Source organism: Sturnira hondurensis, unplaced genomic scaffold, assembly GCF_014824575.4.
Source record: "Sturnira hondurensis isolate 20B ecotype Veracruz unplaced genomic scaffold, ASM1482457v3 Scaffold0007187, whole genome shotgun sequence".
NCBI lineage: Eukaryota > Metazoa > Chordata > Mammalia > Chiroptera > Phyllostomidae > Sturnira > Sturnira hondurensis.
In genome coordinates this window covers 55,086-80,473 of record NW_028079818.1, presented here as the reverse complement: position 1 = coordinate 80,473, position 25,388 = coordinate 55,086, and the positions used below count along the sequence as shown (strand labels likewise).

Below are 25,388 nucleotides of genomic sequence, written 5' to 3'. Positions count from 1 at the left end.
TGTGCCACACTTTGATTCGTCTATGAGGCGCACGGAGTGGGACCAACTTTCACTCCTCTTCCCTCTTTACTGGCCTAAGTCCCTTCAAGGAAGATTAGTTCCCCTATTGAATTAACTCTCTCTGGGTACTGCTACCCCTCTGAGTCCCTGCTGCCCCACTTTGATCAGTCCCTGAGTTGCCCTGATTTAGAGAAAATCGTGCCCCTCCTTCTCCCTCTTCACTGACCCTCTGCTGCTCCTGAGAGGTCCTTGCACAGCAGCTGAGAGCCTTTTTTAAGTGAATTCCCCTTGGTTGCAGGTGGCCATTCCTAACAAGAGCCTGGCTTTTCACACAGCCCAACTCTGACCAGTCCCGACACTATGTGGGTCACAGTCAGTCACAGCCCAACTCTTCTCTCATCTCCAGGTGTCACCTAGCTCCCCAATTTCTCTGGTACTGTCCCAGCTGGTGTGCACAGTACCCTCTGTGTTCTTATTCTTCCAGCAACTTAAAGCATCCAGGTCTCTCCAGCCTCAGGACTGGCTTCCTTGCTCTGGGAAGGGAGGGAGCTCCAAAGTTACAATTGCTGACCTGATTCTCCTCCAAACCTCCTGCGGCAGCCCCAGTTTCTGGGTGCTGGTGCAGGGCCCAGGGACCATCCCTTTGGCCGACAAAATATCTTTACTGTATATTTTTAAACATCCTCTACAATCTTTGGCTTCCAAACTTTATATAATCTGGGATTCTGTTGGCTGTTCACTCTGTTCTTGAGAAGATTGGCCAGGTGTCCCAGTTGGGTGCAAGAGCAAGTGGGTTCAGCTCCCACCTACCTTGCCACCATCTTCAAAGTTCTAGAGAATCTTTTATTGATCTAGCAGGGAGAAAAGAATATTCTCAGGTCTGGATAACTTGATTCCTTAGTGCTATTTGATTTCTTTTTTGCTTCCATATGGTAGCTATAGAATGTCCTGGAATTTTGATAATTTTCGATTGTCTCAGTTGCTGTATGGCATCTAATAATTCTCCACCCGGTTCTGCATTCTTTATAAACTGCATCAAGAAAGTTAAGAAGCCTTGGTACTTTCATAACATTCCAAAGTCATGAGTTACACCAAAGACATAGCAACTATTAGCGTAAATATTGGCTATTTGATCTTTGGCCAATTGACAAGCTTGAGTTAGAGAAATTAATTTGTCCTGCTGTGCAGATCTTATTTCTGGTAAAAACTTTCAATTACATCCACCATGGTAGTTACTGCATATGCAGCTCAGCAATGTCCTTGTCTTTGAGATAAGGAGCAAGAAGTTTGTCAGTAAGTAAAACGCTATCATGGATATCTACATCCTATAAAGAAGGTAGTAAACTTGCTGGTTTAAGAGTGTCATGCTGCCTGGTGTGGCTCAGTGGATTGAGTGCCAGCCTGTGAATGGTTACACATTCAATTCCCAGTCAGAGAACATGCCTGGGTTACAGGCTCGGTCGCCAGTTGCAGGTGAGAGGTAGCTGATCGATGTATCTCTCGCACATGGATGTTTCTCTTCTTTTCTTTCTCCCTCCCTTCCCCAGTCTCCAAAAATAAAAAAAATCTTTTAAAAAAAGAGTGTCACACTTAGCTAAAGTAAAATTAGGCACAGACAACAGTAGCAATGCTGAGGACAGTGAGAATTTAACAGAGATTCAACAGAATGAGGAACATAAGTGATTAAAGAAGAACCCAAAGCTATATTTTCTGTCTGCACAACATGGTTATAGAGATGGCCCTCATATAGGGAGGGAGTCCTTTTGCTATACTGAGTCTAATTGCAGGCTACAATATCCTATAGGGCTATAATGACCTCTATGTTTCTGAGTTAGAACCCCTAGAGCATTTACTTTATATTTATGTGTGAAAAGAAAGAAGGGAAGTTTATAATTAGGGTGCTCCAAAGTGTGAGCTTTAGCTTATTTAGAGCTTCTACATCTTGTTTCCCCTTCAGGGTTTTATGAGATTGGTATTTGTGGTTTGAATAAGGCATATAGAGGTTGAGCCATTAATAAAAAGTTTGGAACCTAGTTGCAACAGTATGCAGTTAGCCCTACAAGTACTCTAAGATGCTTCTTAGTTCTTGAAAGGAGAAAGGATAGGATTCCTCTGAATCTTTCATAGTTAATTAGTAGCACATTTTTTAGATATAAGATGATCAGGGTATTTTACTTGGGGCAAACAGACTTAAATCTTGTCCATTGAGACCCTATATCCTTTTAGAGCTATCTCTGGTAATAGGTAAATTATGTAATTTTGAGAGTCTAGTTATGTTCTAGAGCATAAAAGCAAATTACCCATATATTTGATCAGAGTGGATGTCTAGGAAAATCAACATAATTTAAATCAGCCTTTTGCATATGATAGAAATAGTTGGGATTCTGCATATCCCTAGAGCATTACAGTCACAAGTAAATTGGCCCTATTCCCAGGTGAAGGCAAACAGGTATTGATTGTCTTTTTCTATAGGAATGTTGAAAAAGACACTACATAAATCTATTACTGAATAATATTGGCAGTCCACAGGAATGACTCATAATAGGGTATGTGGATTTGGAATGATAGAAAGTCTGGGAATAACTATTATATTTCTAAATTTGAGATTCTGTACAAATCTTCATCCTACTCAATTAGTTTTTTTTTTTTTTACTAGAAGGATAGAATTGCAGGGGCTCATCTTTCAATACATGGAAATTATACCCCCCCTTTAAGTAATCTTGTAAAATGGGCTTAATTTTAACCAGCGCAGTAGGTCTTAAAGGATATTGGTGAATATTAGGTAGAGGCAAAGTGTTACCAATAGTTATTTTGATAAGAGTGGCTGACTTGATCTTTCAATATCTTTACTGGGAATAGCCCAGAGCTCTATAGAAACATGCTGCAGCAAATGTTCAGTTTCAATATTAGTTTTCTTTTTTATAATTTGTTTTAAAAACCATGATTTTCTCAATTGGTTCAGTATCTGACCCATTTAGTTCTAAATACATTTCGCCATTCTGAGAAAAAGATGTACGAGCATCATATCAGCTGAATTGGGGAAGATTTGATTAACAAAAATGTATGTTGCTCCGTAAGAGTCTCTAGCTAAAACAAAATAGGTTCTCATTTAAAAATGGACATTGGTTAATTATTTATACCTACCATTTTTACCACAGTTTTAGTCCAAGGGAGAGGACAACCTATTGGGTAGGGTGTAGAACAGATAAAGTAGCCCCAGTGTCTATAAGGGCCTTAGCAGTTGCCCCTCTTATGGTAATTTCAATGTCTCCTGAAGTATTGGTAAGGAGGAGAAATGCCCCCTTGCAACCTTTGGAGCAAATTTATGTTTGCTCCTCCTTTCTTTATCTAAATCCCATTTCAGTTTTCTACAATCCTTCTTAAGGTAACCTAGTTTTGTATAGTAAAAGCAGATCTTCCTTTCACCTTGTCAAACAGGCCAGTGGGAAGATCTGACCTGATTGTTTAGTTCCTAGAGCTGTAAATTCATAGTTTTGTAGCTTTATCCTTTTGTTTCTTTTGAACAGTTTAAGTAATTGATCAGCCAGAGTTGCTAATTTATCAGTATTTGTGGTCAGCCAACTTAGTTCAAGTTGTTTAATGAGAGCTACAATCCCTTCATGTCATCCTTTCAGAAATGTCAAATTTAGCACTGGATCACTTGATGATCCTTAAAACTGTCTGAAGACATTTATGAATATTGTTTGAAAGTTTTTTCAAAACATTCAAAGAAATTAAATACAGGTTCATCAGATTTTTTTGTGTGAGTGGGCTCATTCCTTGTCTTTTGCAGGTCTGTTTTTCTTTGTTTAAAAAAATCTGTATAGGAGTTTTTCAGCAGACCTTATCTAGCCATTCTGGTGCTCTTCTCTCAGAAACCAATAGGTGTATTTATTGGAATGGATCGGAGTAGCCAGGATCATATATTCTAACAATTTAATAACATTCCTTTGTAAATACAGCAGGGACTTGGAGAGAATCAGAGAAATCTTTAGTTAGATTCCTTAATTTTGCTTGATTCCAAGGTGAATAAATTACCAGTTGCTCTCCTTCTGAGACTGGCTTTTCTCCAAAGGGAGCTGCTACAATTTCTGTTTTTTTTTTCCTATCCTATCCTGGTCTGGCTTTCTATTTTTATTTTCCTCTAATTCAGTAGATAGTGATAATAGAGTAGGTAGAGAGGATGGAGGAGTAAAAGGGAAAAAAAGGGAGAGCCTGGAAAAAGGAGCTCAGAAAGTAGTGGAGTGATTAGAATAAGGGGAAAGTAGCTGTTGGCATTGAGTAGTTTTAGAAGCCTTCTTTAATTCAGAGACAGCCTCTAAAAGTTTATTAACTTCCTGAAGAGAGGAAATTTTATCTGAGAGTTCACAGTGTTTAAAATGTTCTTATTAACTTCCTTAATAGAAGAAATTTTATTTGTGCTCCTTTTAGAAGCTTCTGTTTTCTAATCAAGGTAAGCATTCCATTTATTCAGTTTGATTTTACAGCCTACTTCTTCCAATTGAAAGCACAAAAAATTTATTTAGAGGTATCAAAAGAGTCCCTTTTCAGCCATCTTAAGCTGATATCAGTTTTATCCCATATTTTGCCATGTATAATGCACACTTGCATTTTATACACATTATACACAGGATTATTATACCCATGGTATGTAATCGCTACACCCATGTATAATACACATCATTTTTTCCCTCAAAAATTGAGCAAGAAAGTACACATTACACATGGCAAAATATGGTAGTTAGATCTTCCCACTTCTTTTAAAATTATTTTATTGTTTTTCAATTACAGTTGTCTGCATTCCCCCCATTTCTGTTTTTAATTATTGTATTGTTGTTCAAGTACAGTTGTCTGCATTTACCACAAAATATAACCATAGAAATTGAAATTAAGATCTTCCCATTTCTGTAGATACTTGTTGGGAACCACTTTGCCTGATTTCAGGAGGTGTAACTGCCCCCCATGGCTAAGGCTGAGTGAGTGACCTCTGGTCTGTGAGCCACTAAGGAGACAAAGCTTGTCTCTGGCAGCAGTGCTGCTTCTGCTTCATCCCCTGCCCCCAACGCTTGGTCCGTTAGTCAGAGATGGGTAAGACCCCTCAGATGGGGAGCAACCTAAGCCAGACATGATCACTTGGGAGGCCATCATGGAAGGATGGGGGACTGCAACAAAGAGGGAGTGATGGACCCTTGTCCCCCAGCTATTCTGACATAGCCTGAGTCCCCATTTCCATCTGGGAGAAGTGCTTCCTGGTTCTAATCCACTTAACCCTGAAAACCTATGATGGGGGAGGCAGTGCAGCCCCTTGCTGGCTAGAGCAGGATCTGGGGTGATTGGGCATAAGAAAGAGTTCCTAAAGTCCTGTGAAGCCTGCTTTGCTAAGAGTGCTTTCATTCATATGATAAGGGTCCGAGCAGGAAATGAGTATGTCTCCCAAAGTTTTTGCAACCCTCTTAACCTGACAGACACTGACTCAGACTAAGCCCTCAGATGTCTTTGAAATGTTATCTACTGTTTGACCCTTGCCACCTGACATTGATTGATGAGCTTTACCTGTATTCCTGTGTATTACAATCCAATAAAAGCCATTGAGGAAGGGGCTCTTGGTCTTTCTCCTCTGAGAGATTGACCACCTCTTCTCCCCAAGTAGATCATGTCTTGGTAGTTTCACTTTCATCCGTGGTGGATGGGGAGACTTTGCGGGCAAAGTTGCCCCCACAGATACTTACAAGGTGAGGCTCCATACAAATTTTATATAAAAATTGCCAGAGTACTAAAGAGAGTTTGACTGTTGTGGAACTTGTTGGCATGATTTCTCGTGTTAATTTTAATGTGTTTTTTGAACCAATTAAAAAATTAAAAGCAGCTACATGAAACCAGGCCAAGTAAAGTCTGGTACCACTAAAGCAGGTAGGTTTGTGATTCTGAGAAAAGACTAACCCAAGTTCACCTGACACAAAGCAGGGAGCTGTTGGACTGGATACATAAGCAGAGGCACTCTGCATCTAGATCCATGGGGTGGTCCTGGGTGGGTTTCTTCAGAATCCTGCCATACTATGTCAAGTAGATATCAATGTAAGAATGTGTAAAACTGTACAAAATTTTTTGTACAGAATTAAAAAAATTTTACTTGAGCCAAATAGAGGATACACCTGAAAGAAAGATATCAACAGACTGAAAAAAATGCTTCTCACAATGGCAATTTGCAGCTTATTTTACACACTTGAAATTAAGGAGGGAGCATAAGGAAAATCACAACAAAGTGGGAGAAAGCAAGACTATGGATGATTTACATGATACTTAAAAAGATTACTGCTTTCTTTAGTGTGGTTTTGCTTCTGAGGGATTGGAAAGGAGGCATTTCAAAGATGTGTTAACCCAGATGCACAGAAACAAAGGACAGAGCTTACTAAAGGCAAAGATGAACATTTTACTAAAGCCCTGACTAGTGTGACTCAGTGGGTTGAGTGTAGTCCTGCAAACCTCAAAGCAGTCAGGCTAATAATTCTGTTCCCTGTTAGGGCACATGCCTGGGTTGCAAGCCTGGTCCCCCATTGGGAGCGTGTGAGAAGCAACCACACATTGATGTTTCTCTCCCTCTCTTTCTCCTTCCCTTCCTCTCTCTGTAAAATAAATAAATAAAAACATTTTACTAAAGAAGTTATACCTGGGGCATGACTACCCACCATGACCTGCCCAGTTAGGAATTTACAATCAGATAACTCTGTGAGATTACTTTTCATACAACGTCTTTTTCATCCACAGTGGAAAGAATAGATTTTTAAACAAATGGTACTAAAACAAATAAATATCCATATGCAGAAAGCCTAACTCATACGTATGCAAAAATTAACTAAAAATGAATCACAGACCTAAGTATAACAGCTAAAACTATAAAAATCTTTAGAAGAAAAGGAGAAAATCTTTGAGGCCTTGAGTTAAGCAGAAATTTCTTAGTTATGACTCCAACCATAGTTCATTAAAATGATAAATTGAATTTCATCAAAAGGCAAACCTTTTATACTTCAAAGACACTATGTTAGTAGGTGTAAAAAATACACAACATACTAGTGAAGAATATTGCAAGACACATGTGTAATGGAGGACATTCAGAATATACATAGAACTTGTGTATACCTCAGTAATAAAAAGCTATTCAAATCAATAAAAATGGACAAAAGATTTGAAGACATTATACAAAAACACATGTGAATAGCTAATAAGCACATGAGAAAATGGTCATTAGAAAAATGCAAATTAAGCCACAATAGGATATCATTTCATGCCCAACAGAACAGCAGAAATAAAAAGAATTGCACATAAATGTTCATAATTTATAATGGCCAAAATTAAAAACAGTGTGTATGTCTATCAACTGGTTAAAAAATAAAGTGTCATAGCCCTGGCTGGTGTGGCTCAGTGGATTGAGTGTGGGCCTGCGAACCAGAGGATTGCAGTTCGGTTCCCAGCCAGGGCACATGCCTGGGTTGCAGGCCAGCAGGGGACGCATGAGAGGCAGCCACGCGTTGTTTCTCTCCTTCCCTTCCCCTCTAAGGATAAATAAATATAGTCTTTAAAAAAATAAAAAAATAAAGTGTCATAAACACATACACTTAAATACTATTCAGTGATAAACCAACTATGAATAAATTTTATGGAATAAAGATTCTCCAAATCTTTTTTTAAAATTTTACATTCCTTAACTTAAAGTGCTGAGATTTTTTAAAATTTTATTTATTTGTCTTTAGAGGGGAAGAGAAGGAGGGAGGAAGAGAAACATCAATGTATGGTTGCTTCTCGTGCATCCCCTGCTGGGAACTGGCCCCTGCCGGGAATTGGCCTGCAACCCAGGCATGTGCCCTGACTGGGAATCTAACCGTGATCATCTGGTTCACAGGCCTGCACTCAATCCACTGAGCTACACCAGCCAGGGCCTAAAATCTTTATTCTCAGTGAAATAAGCCAGACACACAAGTGTATATATTGTGTAATTCCATTTATATTAAATATCCAGAAAATGTAAAACTACAAAGACAGAAAATAGATTGACAGTTGCCTATGATAGGAGTAGGAAGTATAATGGGAATTAACATTAAATGTTTATGAAATATCATATTGGAATGGTGAATATATTCTAAAACTGATCAATGGTAATGGTTGTATGACTTGATAAATTTAATTAAATCATTAAGTTGTGCACTTGAAGAGAGTGCATTACATGATACACAAAGTATGACCAAATATAGTTACTTTAAAAGTAAATAATTTTGACATGAAGATTATTTTACATGCCTTTTTATGTATATGCCCAAATGTGAAATTGTTGGGTCCTAGAAAGGTGTGTGATAGCACTAAATAGTTTTCCAAAGTATTTATGCCAATTTACACTTCTGGTAGCAATATCTGAGAGTTCCATTTCTTTACATCCTTGCCAAAGTTTGGAGTTCTTAGCCTTTTTTATTTTAGTCACTGTCAATTATCTTTACACAGTGATCATCCATCTGTTGTGTGTGTGTGTGTGTGTGTGTGTGTGTGTGTGTATACATACATATACAATACCTATTTTTATTTTTAAAAGGTTTTACTTATTTTTTTTAGAGAGAGGGAATGGGAGGGAAAGAGTAGAGAGGAACATTGATCAGCTGCCTCTCTTATATCCTAAGTTGGGACCTGACCCACAATCCAGGCATGTGCCCCTGATCAGGAATCGAACAGGTGACCCTTTGTTTTGTACTCTGGTGCTCAACCCACTGAGCCACACCAGCCAGGGCTGTATGTTATACATATTTCACCTATTTTTGCTTAATGCTCATCTTATAATATTGTTTATATTTTTGTTTGTTGGTTTGTTTTTTTCAACATTGTTATTGTGGTAAAATGTACAGAACATAAAATTGACCATTTTATTAACCTGTTTTAGATGTACAGTTCAGTTGCATTAAGTACAAATTATTGTGTGATCATCGTGAGCATCCAGACTTTTTCTTGAAAAACCCAAACTCAGGCCTTGGCTTGTGTAGCTCAGTGGATTGAGGGCAAGCCTGCGAACCAAAGCATTGCCAGTTTGATTCCCAGTCAGGGTGCATGCCTGGGTTGCAGACCATATCCCCAGTATGGGGTGTGCTAGAGGCAACCATACATTGATGTTTCACTCCCTCTCTTTCTCCCTCCCTTCCCCATCTCTCTAAAATAAATAAAATCTTATAAAAAGGGGGAAAAAACCCCAAACTCTGTACCCATTTTGTACCCAAAATCTATTGTTTTCACCTGCTTCCAGATTCTGGCAACCACCATTCTACATTATGTCTCCATGAATTTGACTGCTCCAGGTACATCATATAAGTGGAATCATATAATATTTGCTTTTTTGTGTGTCTGGATTATTTGACTTAGAATAATGTCTTCAAAGTTCATTTATGTTGTAATGTATGTCAGAATTTATATGTATTTTATGTATATGTATACATAATATGTATATATTACATATCTGACTTATATATAATATAAGTCAGAATTGGAAATTTCAGGGAGAACGCTTTGTAAAGTACATGGTTGTCTAACCACTATGTTGTACACCTGAAGTTAATACAAAATAATATTGAATATAAACTGTAATTAAAAATTAAAAAAATGCAAAAATAATTTCTAAGGCTGAAAATGTTTCATTTTATATATTTTATATAATATATATAACATCTCATTTATTCATTTTTTGTCAATGGACATTTGGATTGTTTCTACCTTTTGGCTATTAGAAAAATGCTGCTATGAACATGGGTAGAAAAATATCTGTTTGAGACCCTGCCTTCAATTATTTTATGTATACATCCAGAAGTGGCGTTGCTGGATCATACTATAATTCTATGTTCATTTTTTTGTGTACCCATTAAACTGTTTTCTATAGTGGCTGCATCATTTTACATTCCTTAAGAATGTATAATGTTTCAAATTTCTCCACATCCTGGCAGACATTTGCTAATTTTTTTTTGGTGGTAGCTATTGTAATGGGTGTGAAGTGGCCTGTCACTGTGGTTTAGATTTGAATTTCCCTAATTAGTGATGGCCAGCCTTTTTCACATGCCATTTGCATCTCTTCTTTGTAGAAATGTCTGCTCAAGTCCTTTGGGCATTTTAAAATTATTTGTTTTTTTCTTACTGTTGTTGAGTTGTAAGTGTCCTTAATATATTCTGGATATTAATCCTCTATAGGATATATGATTCACAAGTATTTTTATCCATTCCACAGCTTGACTTTCAACTTTGTTGATGGAATCCTACAATGCAAAAAATCTTTCCAATGTAAAGAAATTCTATTTATTTTTTTATTTCTACCTATGCATTTAGTGTCATATACTTTTGTTTTATGTAATGAAACACATAATTTTCTTTGTGGCTTCTGTAACTGCATTTATGACAATGAAAGATACTTTAGTCTTAAAGTTTGGTGAACATAGTTTCCTTTGCCCTCTAATAGTTTAGTTTAAATATATAATATTTAAAAAACAATAGATATTTCTACCTTGACTGGTGTGGCTCAGTTGGTTGGGAGTTATTCCACAAAGAGAAAGGTTGCTGGTTCGATTCTCTGTCAGGGCACATGACTAGGATGAGGTTTTGGTCCTGGGTCAGGGTGCATGCCAGAAGCAACAATTGATGTTTCTTTCCCTCTCTTTCTCTTCCCCTTCTCCTCTCTCTAAAAATAAATAAATAAAATCTTAACAAATAGATTTTCTTTTAAAATTACATTCTTGAAAAATATTTAAGGGCATTGGAATATGTTTATGAGAGAAAAAAGTTTATAAAAGAGTCTATCCAGTTTTATTTTTAAAAATTCCAGCCTAAATACAACAAATATATAAACAAGTTAGACTAAAAGGACCAAAATGTACTTTGGTTCTCTCAGGGCTGTGAGATTGATTTCTGTTATACTCTAAAGATTTTCTCATTTTCCAAATTAAAAAAGTGAGCATATATTGTATATATTCTCAGAAAATTACAAGGAATGTTGTAACTATAAAACCAGAAAAATAAAACTTGGAATGCAGGGAACTCAATTATGGAACTACCAGAATGATATATTACCTTGAAAATTAAATTTTGTAATTCAATTTTCTCTATAATACAGAGTTAAAATAGTTTAAAAATGAAAATTTACCTACATAATGAAAGAATTTATAAAGATATACAATAATATCTACACAGGATTGAGCCATGCTATCATAACACAATACAAGTTGTTGTTTAGATATGAAAAATAGTTGAAATATTAGAAATTGTTCAATTAATCAATAACTGGTATTGCAAATGTGGACAAAATAAATATCACCAATGATTCCTACCCAGAGGAAATTCTGTAATGACTGCGTAGTATTCCATCTTAGTAATACTGTATCATTATTTAACCATGACTTCAAAGCTCATTTAGATTATTTTCAATAACTCAAGCCCTGGCTGGTGTAGCTCAGTGGATTGAGCACAGGCCTGTGAACCGCACGACTGTGGTTCAATTCCCAGTCAGGGCACATGACTGGGTTGCAGGCCAATTCGCAGCAGGGGACACACCAGAGGCAACCATACATTAATATTTTCTCTCCTTCCCTTCCCCTCTAAAGATAAATAAATAAAATCTTTAAAAAATAACTCAAATGTCGAGGAAATGTTATGACTTTTAAAAAATACTACTTCATATTTGAGCATTTCTTTTAAAAATTCCCTAGAGCTTTAAAGCCTAAGCAATAAGAAAGAGTGACTGTCAAATCAGTAATGGTACTGGGTTATTATTGATAAGCCAGGCAACTGGTTTATAGTCTTCACTTTTTACATTTTTAATGTGTATTTATTTTTGTTCACTTCTTTATTGTGTTCACTTGTCATACAGTTGGATACTGCACTTTGACTCTTAAACACAGAACCTCTTTCACCCTAACCCCCACCTACCCTGGTACCAGCTACCAACCCAGAGAAATGTTTCAAGAATTTCCCATTCCAAATTACTGCTCACTTATCATAGAGCTTTTGAAAAATACAGAAAAACAGACTATAGGATATTTAAATCACTGGCGGTTACGGCACCCTGAGAGCAAGCAGCATTACTAATTGTTTACTTTTTTCCTTCTAGCCTCTCCTTATAAGCTCCTCCACCACCTACCACTCCCCTTCCCAGAGCCTAGGGCTAAAATCAAAGGGACAGAGTTAGGAGGGGTGGATGCCTTGTCATTACCCCTTGTTCAAATTTTTAGTTACAATTTTCTTTTAGCTCTTTTAAAATTATAAAGGTATAATACCAGTTGAAAATTGAAAGGATAATGTAATAATATATGGGTTTCCAGGAAAATCGGAGTAGGGGTTGGGGGTGGGGTGTTGGCTGGTGGAGGATAAGGGGGAGGTGAATGAATCAGCCATATTCTGGGAAGGTGAGTGGAGTTTGAGACTTGATAGATCTAATACTTTATTGGTTCAGGGTGTGTCAATTACTACAGTCCAGCAAATGAGGTTAGAGCAAAATTGTGGGGGGGAGGGAGTGACGCAGCAAGCCATTGGCACCAAGAAAATCTAGCCAAGAGACAGCTGCGTTATCATACTGCAGCACCATTTCTTTAAAAAATTGGAACCAGCTGCTACTTGCAGAGGTCCACCCACTGCAGCTCTCTGCAGTCTTTGGCCCACTGCTGCAGGACCCATCGCGACCCTCTGCACCCCAGCCCAGGCCATCGCCGAATCTGTCTTGGTCTCACAACCTCAGCACCGCCTTCGTCCCGGCAGCAGTCTCAACCCTTGCTTTTGCTTTCGCAGACCAGCTACCGATAGTTCCACCTTTGCCAAAGGCACCACCGCTTCTGATATTCGGTGAGTCTTTCCCTGCAGAGATCAGATCTCCCGATCTTGGAGATACCCACATTAGGCGTGTACTGTTCTTTGAAAAATGTCCAAGTCAGTCGACCACAAGGAATTTTTAGAGTCCAGGCAAGAAGAGGCTGGTAATAAGGTGATGGTGGAGGGGCCGGGGAAACTGCTGGAGAGCAGTGAAAATGCAGCAGCTTGGCCTGGAGATGATGGGGAGCGAGGTGAAGAAGCAGCCTCTTGGCCTGGTGAAGAAGGGAGAAAATATGAAGATGTTGCTGGGTCGGGGGAAGGAGGGGTAAAAAGTGAAGATATTGATGAGGACTCAGATCCAGACCACCCAAAAGGACTTATTGGTTATCTTTTAGATACAGACTTTGTTGAAAGTCTACCTGTCAAAGTTAAATACCGTGTGTTAGCCCTCAAAAAGCTTCAAACTAGAGTGGCGAATCTAGAAGCCAAATTCCTGAGGGAATTTCATGGAATTGAGAGAAAGTTTGCTGAAATGTATCAGCCCTTGTTGGAAAAAAGACGTCAGATCATCAATGCAATCTATGAGCCTACAGAAGAGGAATGTGAATATAAATCAGACTATGAGGACTATGATGATGAGGAGATGTATGATGAGGAAGAAATGTGTGGTAATGAAGAGGGCATGGTACATGAGTACATGGATGAGGATAATGGTTATGAGGAAGATTATTATGATTATGCTGTTGAGGAGGAGGATGATGACGATGATGATGACGATGATGATGAGGATGACATCGAGGCTACTGGGGAAGATAATAAAGAAGAAGATCCTAAAGGAATTCCTGATTTTTGGCTGACAGTCTTAAAAAATGTTGACACAGTCACTCCTCTGATTAAGAAATATGATGAGCCTATTCTGAAGCTCCTGACAGATATTAAAGTGAAGCTTTCAGATCCTGGCAAGCCTCTCAGTTTCACGCTAGAGTTTCACTTCAAACCTAATGAATATTTCAAAAATGCACTGTTGACAAAGACCTATGTGCTGAAGTCAAGGCTAGCATATTATGATCCCCATCCCTATAGGGGAACTGCGATTGAGTATTGCACAGGCTGTGAGATAGATTGGAATGAAGGAAAGAATGTGACTTTGAAAATCATCAAAAAGAAGCAGAAACATCGGATCTGGGGAACAATCCGAACTGTCACTGAACATTTCCCCAAGGATTCATTCTTCAATTTCTTTACTCCTTATAGAATCAGTTCAAACGGAAAGGATGGAAATGATGATTTTTTACTTGGTCACAATTTACGTACTTACATAATCCCAAGATCAGTATTATTTTTCTCAGGTGATGCACTTGAATCTCAGCAGGAGGGGGTAGTTAGGGAAGTTAATGATGAAATTTATGACAAAATTATTTATGATAATTGGATGGCTGCAATTGAGGAGGTTAAAACCTGTTGCAAAAATCTTGAGGCAATGATAGAAGACATTGATCGCTAAGGCAGAGTCTACATGGTCCTGAAATTAACAGCCTTAGATATAGTTACTGAAAATAAAAGAATTTGTCTTGTGTTCTGAATTTTTCTTATAATGTTAGTTAAAAGCATATGTCTCAGATATATAAAAGATGTTCAAATGCTGATTCATTTGACCTTGCATTTTAGTAGTAGAATGCTTTCAAGAAATGTACACTGTGGTGAAATGATTTAAGACATTAATATAGTGTGGTGTACTTTAATCCTTTTGAAGTCCTTTTGTCATGTAACTATTAATCTGTGGCTATGAATAATACCCAGACTGCTAAATGAGATCAATATTTATTTGGAAAGAAAATCTTGGAGAACCCCCCAAGGTTTTTTTTTTTTGCTATTGTTGTTGTTTATGTATTATTGTTTTTCAGTCCTTTAGCTAATAGATTTAATTTTGTTGTGCCTGTTTCATTTTAAAATAAAAATACAATAGAATTTAAAACTTAAGTGCTTAAGAAGAGGCCCGAATATGGTTAAGAATTTCAGGCAAAACTAACTTTATTGGTAATACAGCTTGTTCATAGGCTCTTATATTATGTGATCATAATAAATAATGAAACTTAGTCATATTGAAGTTATTGTTTTTCAGTGAAGTGTTAATCACAGTATTTTTCAAAAGATTGCCACATATTGTTCTAAGTGTGTAAACTATAATTGTGGTGTGTAATTTTTCTTTTCTTATAGTACATTTAATCATTCCTTGAAAGTGTTTAGCATTTTGGAAAGATTTTTCATGTTCTTTCACTGGAAAATAAAATGAATAAAAATTTCATTGTTTTATGTTTTAAAACTGGTCTTTTATTCTGATTATAAAAGTATTGTATTCATTGGACTATATTTTGAAAATACAAAAAATACACTAATTAAAACTAAAATGCATACTTCCTCTCCTCAAAGATAAGCACTGTTAATGTTGTCATTTATTTTTTACTATGTGTATTTACTATGTGTATGTTATTTTCTATGAGTATATATGCAAGCAAATTTACTAACACTATACTTAGGTGTACAAATAAGTAAGTTTTTATTGTTTATAACTGATGTAATCTTAATCCTGAGTCCACCTCTACCACCCAGGATTTTAGGAAAACAAAAAATTTAACCAATCCAGTAAGTTCATTACTATTTAGTAATTTAAACACTCTGTATAAACAAAAAGTACGTGTTAGTCTGTATATCAGGTTTACCTACCCTTCCACCATGTTATCTGGATGCATAGGGTCTTATATTGCTTTATGGCAGGGGGAGTGTACACTGACTGAGGACAATGGGATGTGGTTGATCAGAGAGCTAACTATTTCAGAGCTTCTTTGCCTTCCTCAGGTGTGAAAACCCATAGATTTGGGTTTCCCCTTTGGTAGACTCTGAAAGTTGCATCTATCCCCCTGGGACAACAGGAAACACCTTTGTCCATAGGTGCATTTGTATACTTGTGATTATTTATTTATTTTTCTTTTAAAAATTTGTCAATTACAGTTCACATTCAATGTTATATCAGTTTCTGGTGTACAGTATAGAGATTAGAAAATTACATACAAAGTGGTCCCTCCAATATTTTCACTACCTACCTGGCACCATACATTGTTATTATAATATTATTGTTATTATTACTAAGTTTATTTATTTATGTACATATGTATGTATTTATTTGAGAAAGAGAGAGGAAGGGAGAAAGAGAGAGAAAAACATCATTGTTTTATTGTGTCTTTGTGAGACAATGCCCAACCAACAGAGACACAATGGTCTGGACACTTATGATATTATTGGCTATATTCCCTACATTGTACTTTTACATCCCCGTGAGTATTTTGTAACTACAAATAAATACTTCTTAATCCAACAGGGAACTTACTTATATTTTAATTTTTTATTACTGACACTATTACAGATGTCCCTCATTCCCTCCACTTTGCCCTCCTCCATCCACCCCTGGCACCACCCTGTCCTTCATATTGTTGTCTGTGTCCATGGACTATACATATATGCACATATGTTCTTTGGCTAATCTCTTCCAGTCCTCCCCTCCCCTCTGAGATCTGTCAGTCTCATGTATTCATACCTTTGATTTTATATTGTTCATTACTATATTTCATTCATTAGATTCCATATATGAGTGAGATCATATGGTATTTCTGTTTCTTTGACTGGCTAATTTTGCTTAGCATAATATTCTCTAGGTTCATCCACGCTGTCTCAAAGGGTAAGAGTTCCTTCTTTTTTACAGTTGCATAGTATTCCACTGTGTAAATGTACCACAGCTTTTTTATCCACTCATTGACTGATGAGCACTTGGGCTGTTCCCAGATCTTGGCTATTGTAAATAGCGCTACTATGAACATAGGGGTGCATCTATTCTGATTGGTGTTTCAAGATTTTTAAAATATATTCCTATAAGTGGGATAACTGGGTCAAATGGCAGTTCCATTTTTAGTTTTTGGAGGAAACTCCATACTGTTTTCCACAGTGACTGCACTAGTCTGCATTTCCACCAATGGTGCCCTAGGCTTCTCTGTTCTTCACATCCTTGCCAGCACTTGTTTCTTGACTCATTAATGATAGGCATTTTGGTGGGTGTGAAGTAATATCTCATTATAGTTTTAATTTGCATCTTTCTGAGAGCTATTGATGTTGAGCATCTTTTCATATGTCTATTGGCCATCTGTATGTCCTCTGAGAAGTGTCTATTCAGGCCCTTTGGCCCATTTTTTAATTGGGTAGTTTGTATTTCTGGCGTTGTTTTGTGTAATTTTTTATGTGTTTTGGAAATTAATCCCTTCTCAGATGTATCATTGAAGAATATGTTCTCCCATACAATGGGTTCATTTTCATTTTGTTGATAGTTTCTTCAGTTGCATAGAAATTTTTAGTTTGATGTAATCCCATTCGTTTATTTTTTTTCCTTGTTTCCCTTGCCTTAGGAGATATATCGGCAAAAATATAGCTAATGTAAGATGTCTGAGATTTTAGTCCCTATGTTTTCTTCTAGGGTTTTTATGATTTGGGGACTTATATTTAAGTATTTTATACATTTTGAATTTATTGTCATGTGTGGTATAAGTTGATGGTCTAATTTTTGCATGTATCAGTCCAATTTTCCCAAAATCATTTGTTAGAGAAACTGTTTCTACTCATATGTTCTTGCCTTCTTTGTCAAATATTACTTGACCATGAAAGCATGGTATTATTTTCGGGCTGTCTGTTCTGTTCTGTTGATCTGTATGCCTGTTCTTATGCCAGTATCAAGCTGTATTGATTACAATGGCTTTTTACTATAGTTTGATATCTGGTATTATGATCCCTCCAACTTTGTTCTTATTTCTCAAGATTGCTGAAACTATTCAGGGCCTTTTGTGGTGGCACTTAAATTTTTGAAATATTTGTTCTAAATGTGTAAAATCTGCCATTGGTTTTTAAATAAAAATTGTGTTGAATCTGTAGATTTCTGTGGGTAGTGTGGACATTTTAACAATGTTAACTTTTCTTATCCATGAACAAAATATGTGCTCCCATTTCATTGTATCATCCTCAATTTCTTTCCTTAGTATCTTTTTCTTTTTCTAAAAGACTTTTATTATCTACTTGGATAAATTTATACTAGGTACCTTATTTTTGTTGTTGTTGCAATACTGAACAAGATTGTTGTCTTAATTTCTCTTTGGGAGAATTCATTATTGGTGTATAAAATGCCATTGATTTCTTTTTTAAAATATATTTTATTGATTATGCCATTACAGTTGTTCGAATTCCCCCTTCATTCTCCTCCACCCTGCACACCCCCTCCCCCACCATTCCTTCCCCTTTAGTTTATGTCCATGTGTCTTAAGTTCTTTAGCTTCTATATCTCCCATACTATTCTTGCCCCCCTGTCTATTTTCTACCTACCCTCTATGCTACTTATTCTCTGTACCTTTCCCCCCTCTCTCCTCCTCCCACTCTCCTGTTGCTAACCCCCCATGTGATCTCCATTTCTATGGTCCCACTCCTGATCTAGCTGTCCTCTTAGTTTGCTTTTGTTTTAGGTGTGGTTGTTAATAACTGAGTTTGCTGTCCTTTCACTGTTCATATTTTTATCTCCTCTTTCTTAGATAAGTCCCTTTCACATTTCATATAATAAGGGCTTGGTGATGATGAACTCCTTGAATTTGACCTTATGTGAGAAGCACTTTATCTGTCCTTCCATTCTAAATGAAAGCTTTGCTGGATAGAGTAATCTTGGATGTAAGTCCTTGTCTTTCATGACTTGGAATACTTCTTTCCAGCCCCTTCTTGCCTGTAAGGTCTCTTTTGAGAAATCAGCTGGCAGTCTGATGGGAACTCCTTTGTAGTTGACTGTCCCCTTATCTCTTGCTGCTTCTAGGATTCTCTCCTTCATTTTCATCTTGGCTAATGTGATTATGATGTTTCTTGGTGTGTTCCTCCCTGGGTCCAACTTTTTTGAGAGTCTCTGAGCTTCCTGGACTTCCTGGAAGTCTATTTCCTTTTCCAGATTGGGGAAGTTCTCCTTTATTATTTATTCAAATAAGTTTCCCACTTTCTCTTCCTCTTCCCCTTCTGGTACCCCTATAATTCGGATATTGGAGCACTTAAAGATGTCCTGGAGGTTCCTAAGCCTCCTCATTTTTTTGAATTCTTGTTTCTTCATATTTTTCTGTTTGGTCATTTTTTTCTTCTCTCTGGTCCACTTCCTTGATTTGAGTCCCAGTTTTCTTCCCATCACTATTGGTTTCCTGTGCATTTCCCTTCATTTAATTAGTTTAGCCTTCACTTGTTCCTAATTTGTGACTGAAATCAACCAGTTCTGTGAGCATCCTGATCACCAGTGTTTTGAACTGTGCATCTGATAGGTTGGTTATTTCTTGGTCACTTAGAGTTATAGGCTCTGGGGCTTTGAGTTCTTCTTGAGCCATATTTTGGTCTGTTTGCACCTGTTATGTATGAGGAGTGGAGCCTTAGGTGTTCACCAGGGTGGGGCAAGTCAGTTGCTGGGTTGTGATGCTGTATGTGGGGGTGGAGTCAAAGAGGGGCAATGGCGGTCCCCTCTGCTGCTTCCCGCTGCTGGGGCCTGTGTGGTCCATCTCACTGCTCACTCCTTTGCTGGTTTATCTGCCCGCGAATGTGTGACCTCGGTCAGCCTGCTGCCTTACGCCCTCACTGGGTCTGCCTGTTGCTACCCCACACCTGGGATCCGCGTAAGGCTGCCTGTGCACCTGGGTCAGGAGATTTTTCCTGCCCTACCCTGCTCCACTGCCGTCTCCACCCCTCTTACCAGTCCGGTTGAATGGGTCATTGTTGTCGGACTTCCGTATAGTTCAATTTTCTGTGTTTTAGCTGTGTTTTTGTTACTGAAACTTTGTTGACTTTAAACTTGGTAGTGAGACGAGGCACAGTGTTTCCACCTATGCCTCCATCTTGGCGGGAGTCCCTAAAAATGCCATTGATTTCTGAGTACTGATTTTGCGTCCTGCTATGTGACTGAAATTATTTCAGTTCTAGTATTTTTCTGTTGGAATTTTTAGGGTTTTCTATATGGAATATCATGTCTTCTGCAAATAATGACAGTTTTACTCACACCTTTCCAATCTGGATGCCTTTTATTTCTTCTTATTGCCTGATTGATATGGATAAAACTTCCAGTACTATGTTGAATAAGACTGGTGAAAGCAGACATACCTGTGTTATTTCTGTTGTTAAGGTAAATGCTTTTAGTTTTTCTCCATTGAGTATGGTGCTGACCATGCGTTTTTCATATATGACTTTTGTTATGCTGAGATATAATTCCTCTATTCCCACTTTGCTGAAAGTTTTTTTTAATCATAAATGGGAGCTGAATTTTATTAAATGCTTTTTCTGCATTTATTAATATGCCTCCCCAGAATAAATCACACTAGATAATGGTGTATGGTCTTTTCATTGTTTTTCTAGATCTGATTTGATAACATTTTGTTAAGGATTGCAGCATTTATGTTCATCGGTTATATTGGCATATAATTTTCTTTCTTTGTAATGTTTTTATCTGGTATTGGATTAGGATTATGCTGGTCTTGTAAAAAGAGTTTGGAAGTCTTTCCTCCTCTTGAATTTTTTGGAATAGTTGAGAAGAATAGGTTTTAGTTCCTTAAATGATTGGTAAAATTCTCCCGTGAAGTCATTCAGTCCAGGACTTCTCTTTGTTGCTATTTTTTCTAATACTGCTCTGAATTCATCAGTTGTAATGGGTCTATTTAGATTTTCTGATTTTTCCTGACCCACTTTTATAAGATTGTATGTCTCTAGAATTTCATCTCTTTCACCCAGATTGCCCAATTTTTTGGCCTATGTTTGTTCATAGTGTTTACTTACAATCATATTTCTGTGGTGTTGTTACTTTTCACTTTTTATTTCACATTTTATTTATTTGATCCTCTCTCTTTTATCCTTTTTTGGTTTTATTTTTAAAAATATATTTTATTGATTATGCTATTACAGTTGTCCCATTTTCTCCCCTTCACTCCCCTCCACCCTGCACACCCTCTCCCACCCACATTCCCCCCTTTAGTTCATGTCCATGTGTCTTAAGTTCTTTAGCTTCTATATCTCCCATACTATTCTCCCCCCATCTATTTTCTACCCACCATCTATGCTACTTATTTTCTGTACCTTTTACCCCTCCATCCTCCTCCCACTCCCCTGTTGCTAACCTTCCATGTGTTCTCCATTTCTGTGGTTCTGTTCTTGTTTTAGGTGTGGTTGTTAACAATTGTGAGTTTGCTCTCATTTTACTGTAGATGTTTTTTTATCTTCTTTTTCTTAGATAAGTCCATTTCATAGTTCATATAATAAGGGTTTGATGATGATGAACTCCTTAACTTGATCTTATCTGAGAAGCACTTTATCTGTCCTTCCATTCTAAATGAAAGCTTTGCTGGATTGAGCAATCTTGGATGTAGGTCCTTGCCTTTCAAGACTTGGAATACTTCTTTCCAGCCCCTTCTTGCCTGTAAGGTCTCTTTTGAGAAATCAGCTGGCAGTCTGATGGGAACTCCTTTGTAGGTAACTATCTCCTTATCTCTTGCTGCTTCTAGGATTCTCTCCTTCATTTTCATCTTGGCTAATGTGATTATGATGTTCCTTGGTGTGTTCCTCCCAGGGTCCAACTTCTTTGGGACTCTGTGAGCTTCCTGGACTTCCTAGAAGTCTATTTCCTTTGCCAGACTGGGGGAGTTCTTCATTATTTGTTCAAATAACTTTTCCACTTGTTGTTCTTCCTCTTCCCCTTCTGGTACCCCTATAATTCAGATGTTGGAACTTTTAAAGATGTCCCAGAGGTTCCTAAGCCTCCTTGTTTTTTTTGAATTCTTGTTTCTTCATTCTTTTCTGTTCAGTTATTACTTTCTTCCTTCTGGTCCACTCCCTTGATTTGAGTTCCAGTTTCCTTCCCATCATATTGGTTCTCTGTACATTTTCCTTCATTTCACTTAACGTAGCCTTCATTTATTCATCTAATTTGCAACCAAATTCAACCAATTCTGTGAGCATCCTGGTCACAGTGCCTTGAACTGTGCATCTGATAGGTTGGCTATCTCTTCATTACTTAGTTGTATTTTTTCTGGAGCTTTGATCTGTTCTTTCATTTGGGCCATTTCTTTTCATCTTGATGCACCTGTTATGTAGTGAGGGGTGGAGCCTTAGGTGTTCGCCAGGGCAGGGCAACCCAAATTACTGGGTTGTGATGCTGTATATGGGGCAGGGGTCGGAGAGGGAAGAATGGCACTTGCTCTGCTCTCTGCTGGATTTCAGTTACTTTAGTTGCTTCCCCCAAGAAAACTGGGCCTTTCTGGTGCTGATTCCCCTGTGGGTGGGCTTGCGTATATTCTAGGACCCTGTGGGTTTCTCCAATAAACTCTTCTGTGAAGCTGGGAGTCTGTCCCAGCACCTCAACACTCACAGGTATTTTCAATTGGTGTTTTGAGGCTTTATTTTTTCTCCCCTGGGACCCTGGATTGCACAGTCTCTCACTCCCCAGTTTCACCTGGTTTATCAGTGCATGAATGTGGGACTGCTCTGTCCTCCTGCCACCGCCTGTGCACCTGGGGACCTCCAGTTGCTGCCTTGCACCTGGGGTCCACCAGCCACTGATTCTTTGTAGCAACCCCTCTCCATCCAGCAGTCCAACCCCCCGCCCCACACTGGTCTGGATGAATGTGTCTACTTTAACTCCTTGGTTGTTGGATTTCCATACAGTTCAATTTTCAGTCCGTACTGGTTGTTTTTTGTCTCTAAACTTCTGTTGTCCATATTTTGGTTGTGTGAGGAAGCACAGTGTGTGTACCTATGCCTCCATCTTGGCCAGAAGTCTTTCTTTTATTCTTTTTTAAAAATATATTTTATTGATTATACCATTACAGTTGTTCTATTCCCCCCCTTCATTCCCCTCCACCCGCACACTCCCTCCACCACCATTCTCCCCTCTTAGTTTATAACCACGTGTCTCAAGTTCTTTAGATTCTATATTTCCCCCACTATTCTTGCCCTCCCCTATCTATTTTCTACCTATCATCTATGCTATTTTCTGTACCTTCTCCCCCCTTCTCCTCCTCCCACTCCCCTGTTGCTAACCCCCCATGTGTTCTTCATTTCTATGGTTCCACTCCTGATCTAGCTGTCCTCTTGGTTTGCTTTTGTTTTAGGTGTGGTTGTTAATAACTGTGAGTTTGCTGTCCTTTCACTGTTCATATTTTTCATCATCTCTTTCTCATATAAGTCCCTTTAGCATTTCATATAATAAGGGCTTGGTGATGATGAACTCCTTGAACTTGACCTTATCTGAGAAGCACTTTATCTGTCCTTCCATTCTAAATGAAAATTTTGCTGGATAAAGCAATCTTGGCTGTAGGTCTTTGGATTTCATGACTTGGAATACTTCTTTCCAGCCCCTTCTTGCCTGTAAGGTCTCTTTTGAGAAATCCGCTGACAGTCTGATGGGTACTCCTTTGTAGGTGACTGTCCCCTTATCCCTTGCTGCTTCTAGGATTCTCTCCTTCATTTTAGTCTTGGCTAATGTAATTATGATGTGCCTTGGTGTGTTCCTTCTTGGGTCCAACTTCTTTGGCACTCTCTGAGCTTCCTGGATTTCCTGGAAGTCTATTTCCTTTGCCAGACTGGGGAAGTTCTCCTTTATTATTTGTTCAAATAAGTTTTCCACTCATGGCTGTTTCTTTCCCCCTTCTGGTACCCCTATAATTCGGATGTTGGAACGTTTAAAGATGTCCTGGAGGTTCCTAAGCCTCTCCTCATTTTTTTGAATTCTCATTTCTTCATTCCTTTCTGGTTGGATGTTTTGTTCTTCCTTCTGGTCCATTCCATTGATTTGAGTCCCAGTTTCCTTTCCATCGCTATTGGTTTCCTGGACATCTCCCTTCATTTCAATTAGTTTAGCCTTCATATGTTCCTCTAATTTGTGACTATAATCAACCAGTTCTGTGAGCATCCTGATAAATAGTGTCTTGAATTGTGCTTCTGAGAGGCTGGCAATTTCTCGGTCGCTGAGAGTTATCGGCTCTGGGACTTTGAGTTCTTCTTGCACCATCTTTTGGGCTGTTCATGCCTGTTCCATAGCAGGATCGGAGCCCTAAGGTGTTCACTAGTGCAGGGCAACTAAGTCACTGGGTTGTGACGTTGTATGTGGGGGCGGGGTCAAAGAGGAATATTGTGTCCCATCTGCCGCCTGCTGCCGCGGCCCCCACTGGTGCCGCAGCTGCTGCCATCACCAGGCCCACACGTTTCATCCCACTGCACGCGAGTGTGCCACCGCCGTTAGCCCTCGCCCCCTGGGGCCTGCGTGGTTCGTCTCACTGTGCGCGAATGTGCAACCGCGGTCAGTCTGCCCCGCACCCCCACTGGTTCCGGGCTGCCTGCGCACCCAGGTCGGGGGACCTGTCCTGCCCGACCCTGCTCGCTGCTGGCTCCGCCCCTCTTACCGTCCCGTTGAACAGTTAGATGTAGTTGGACTTCCGTATAATTCAATTTTCTGTCCTTTGGCTGTGTCTTTGTTTCTCCAAACCTTTGTTGTATTCAAACTTGGTTGTGGGAGAAGGCACAGTGTTTCCACCTATGCCTCCATCTTGGCGGAAGTCCCCTTTCTTTAATTCTTGATGAGTCTAGCTAAACGTTTGTCTATGTTGTTTATTTTTTCAAAGAACCAACTCTGGTTTTACTGATCTTTTGTTTTGCTTCTTTAGTGTGAAGGTGATTTATTTTTGTATAATGTTTGTTATTTATTTCTATCTACTTACTCTGGGCTTTGTTTCTTGTAGCTTTTCTAGTTCTTTTGTGTGTGATGTTAGCTTATTTATTTGAGTTTTTTCTTGTTTCTTAAAGTAGACTTGGAGTGCTATGAACTTCTTTCTCTGGACTGCTTTCACTGTGTCCCATAGATTTTGAGTAGTTGAGTGTTCATTTTTACTTGTTGCCAGGTAAATTTTGATTTTTTCTTGATCTCATGATAACTCATTCATTATTTAATAATGTGCTATTTAGTCTCCATGCATTGGAATTCTTTTCTGTCTTTTTATTCAGATTGATTTCTAGTTTCAATCCATTGTGATCTGTGAAAATGTTTGATATTTTTCAGTTTTCTTAATTTGTTAAGATTTATTTTGTGTCCTCACATGTGGTGTATCGTTAAGAATGATCCATGTGCACTGGAGAAGAATGTATATTCTGCTGCTTTGTGATAAAATGTTCTGTAAATATCAGTTAAATTCATTTGACCTAGTGTGTCATTTAATATAACTATTTCCTTGTTGATTTTTTTCCTAGAAAAATCTATCCATTGATGACAGTGGGGTGTTAAAACCTCCTACTATCATGTATTGATGTCAATCTCTTCCCTAAAGTCCACCCAGATTTTCTTTATATATTCAGGTGCTCCTATGTTGGGTTCATATATGTTTACAGGGATGTATTTCCTTCTTGAATTGATCCCTTTAGTATTATGCAGTGACCTTTTTTGTCTCCTGTTATGGCCTTTGATTTGAATCTTATTTTGTCACATTTACATACTG

At 38.1% G+C, this 25,388-nt stretch overlaps 1 protein-coding gene across 1 annotated transcript; it reads left to right on the top strand.

The window, feature by feature from the left end:
• The first annotated feature begins 12,566 nt into the window (after nucleotides 1-12,566).
• On the top strand, nucleotides 12,567-15,015 carry NAP1L2 (nucleosome assembly protein 1 like 2). Its single transcript, XM_037051107.1, has one exon. The coding sequence runs from the start codon at nucleotides 12,923-12,925 to the stop codon at nucleotides 14,315-14,317; it is 1,395 nt and encodes a 464-aa protein (XP_036907002.1). The 5' UTR covers nucleotides 12,567-12,922; the 3' UTR covers nucleotides 14,318-15,015.
• The last annotated feature ends 10,373 nt before the right edge of the window (nucleotides 15,016-25,388 follow it).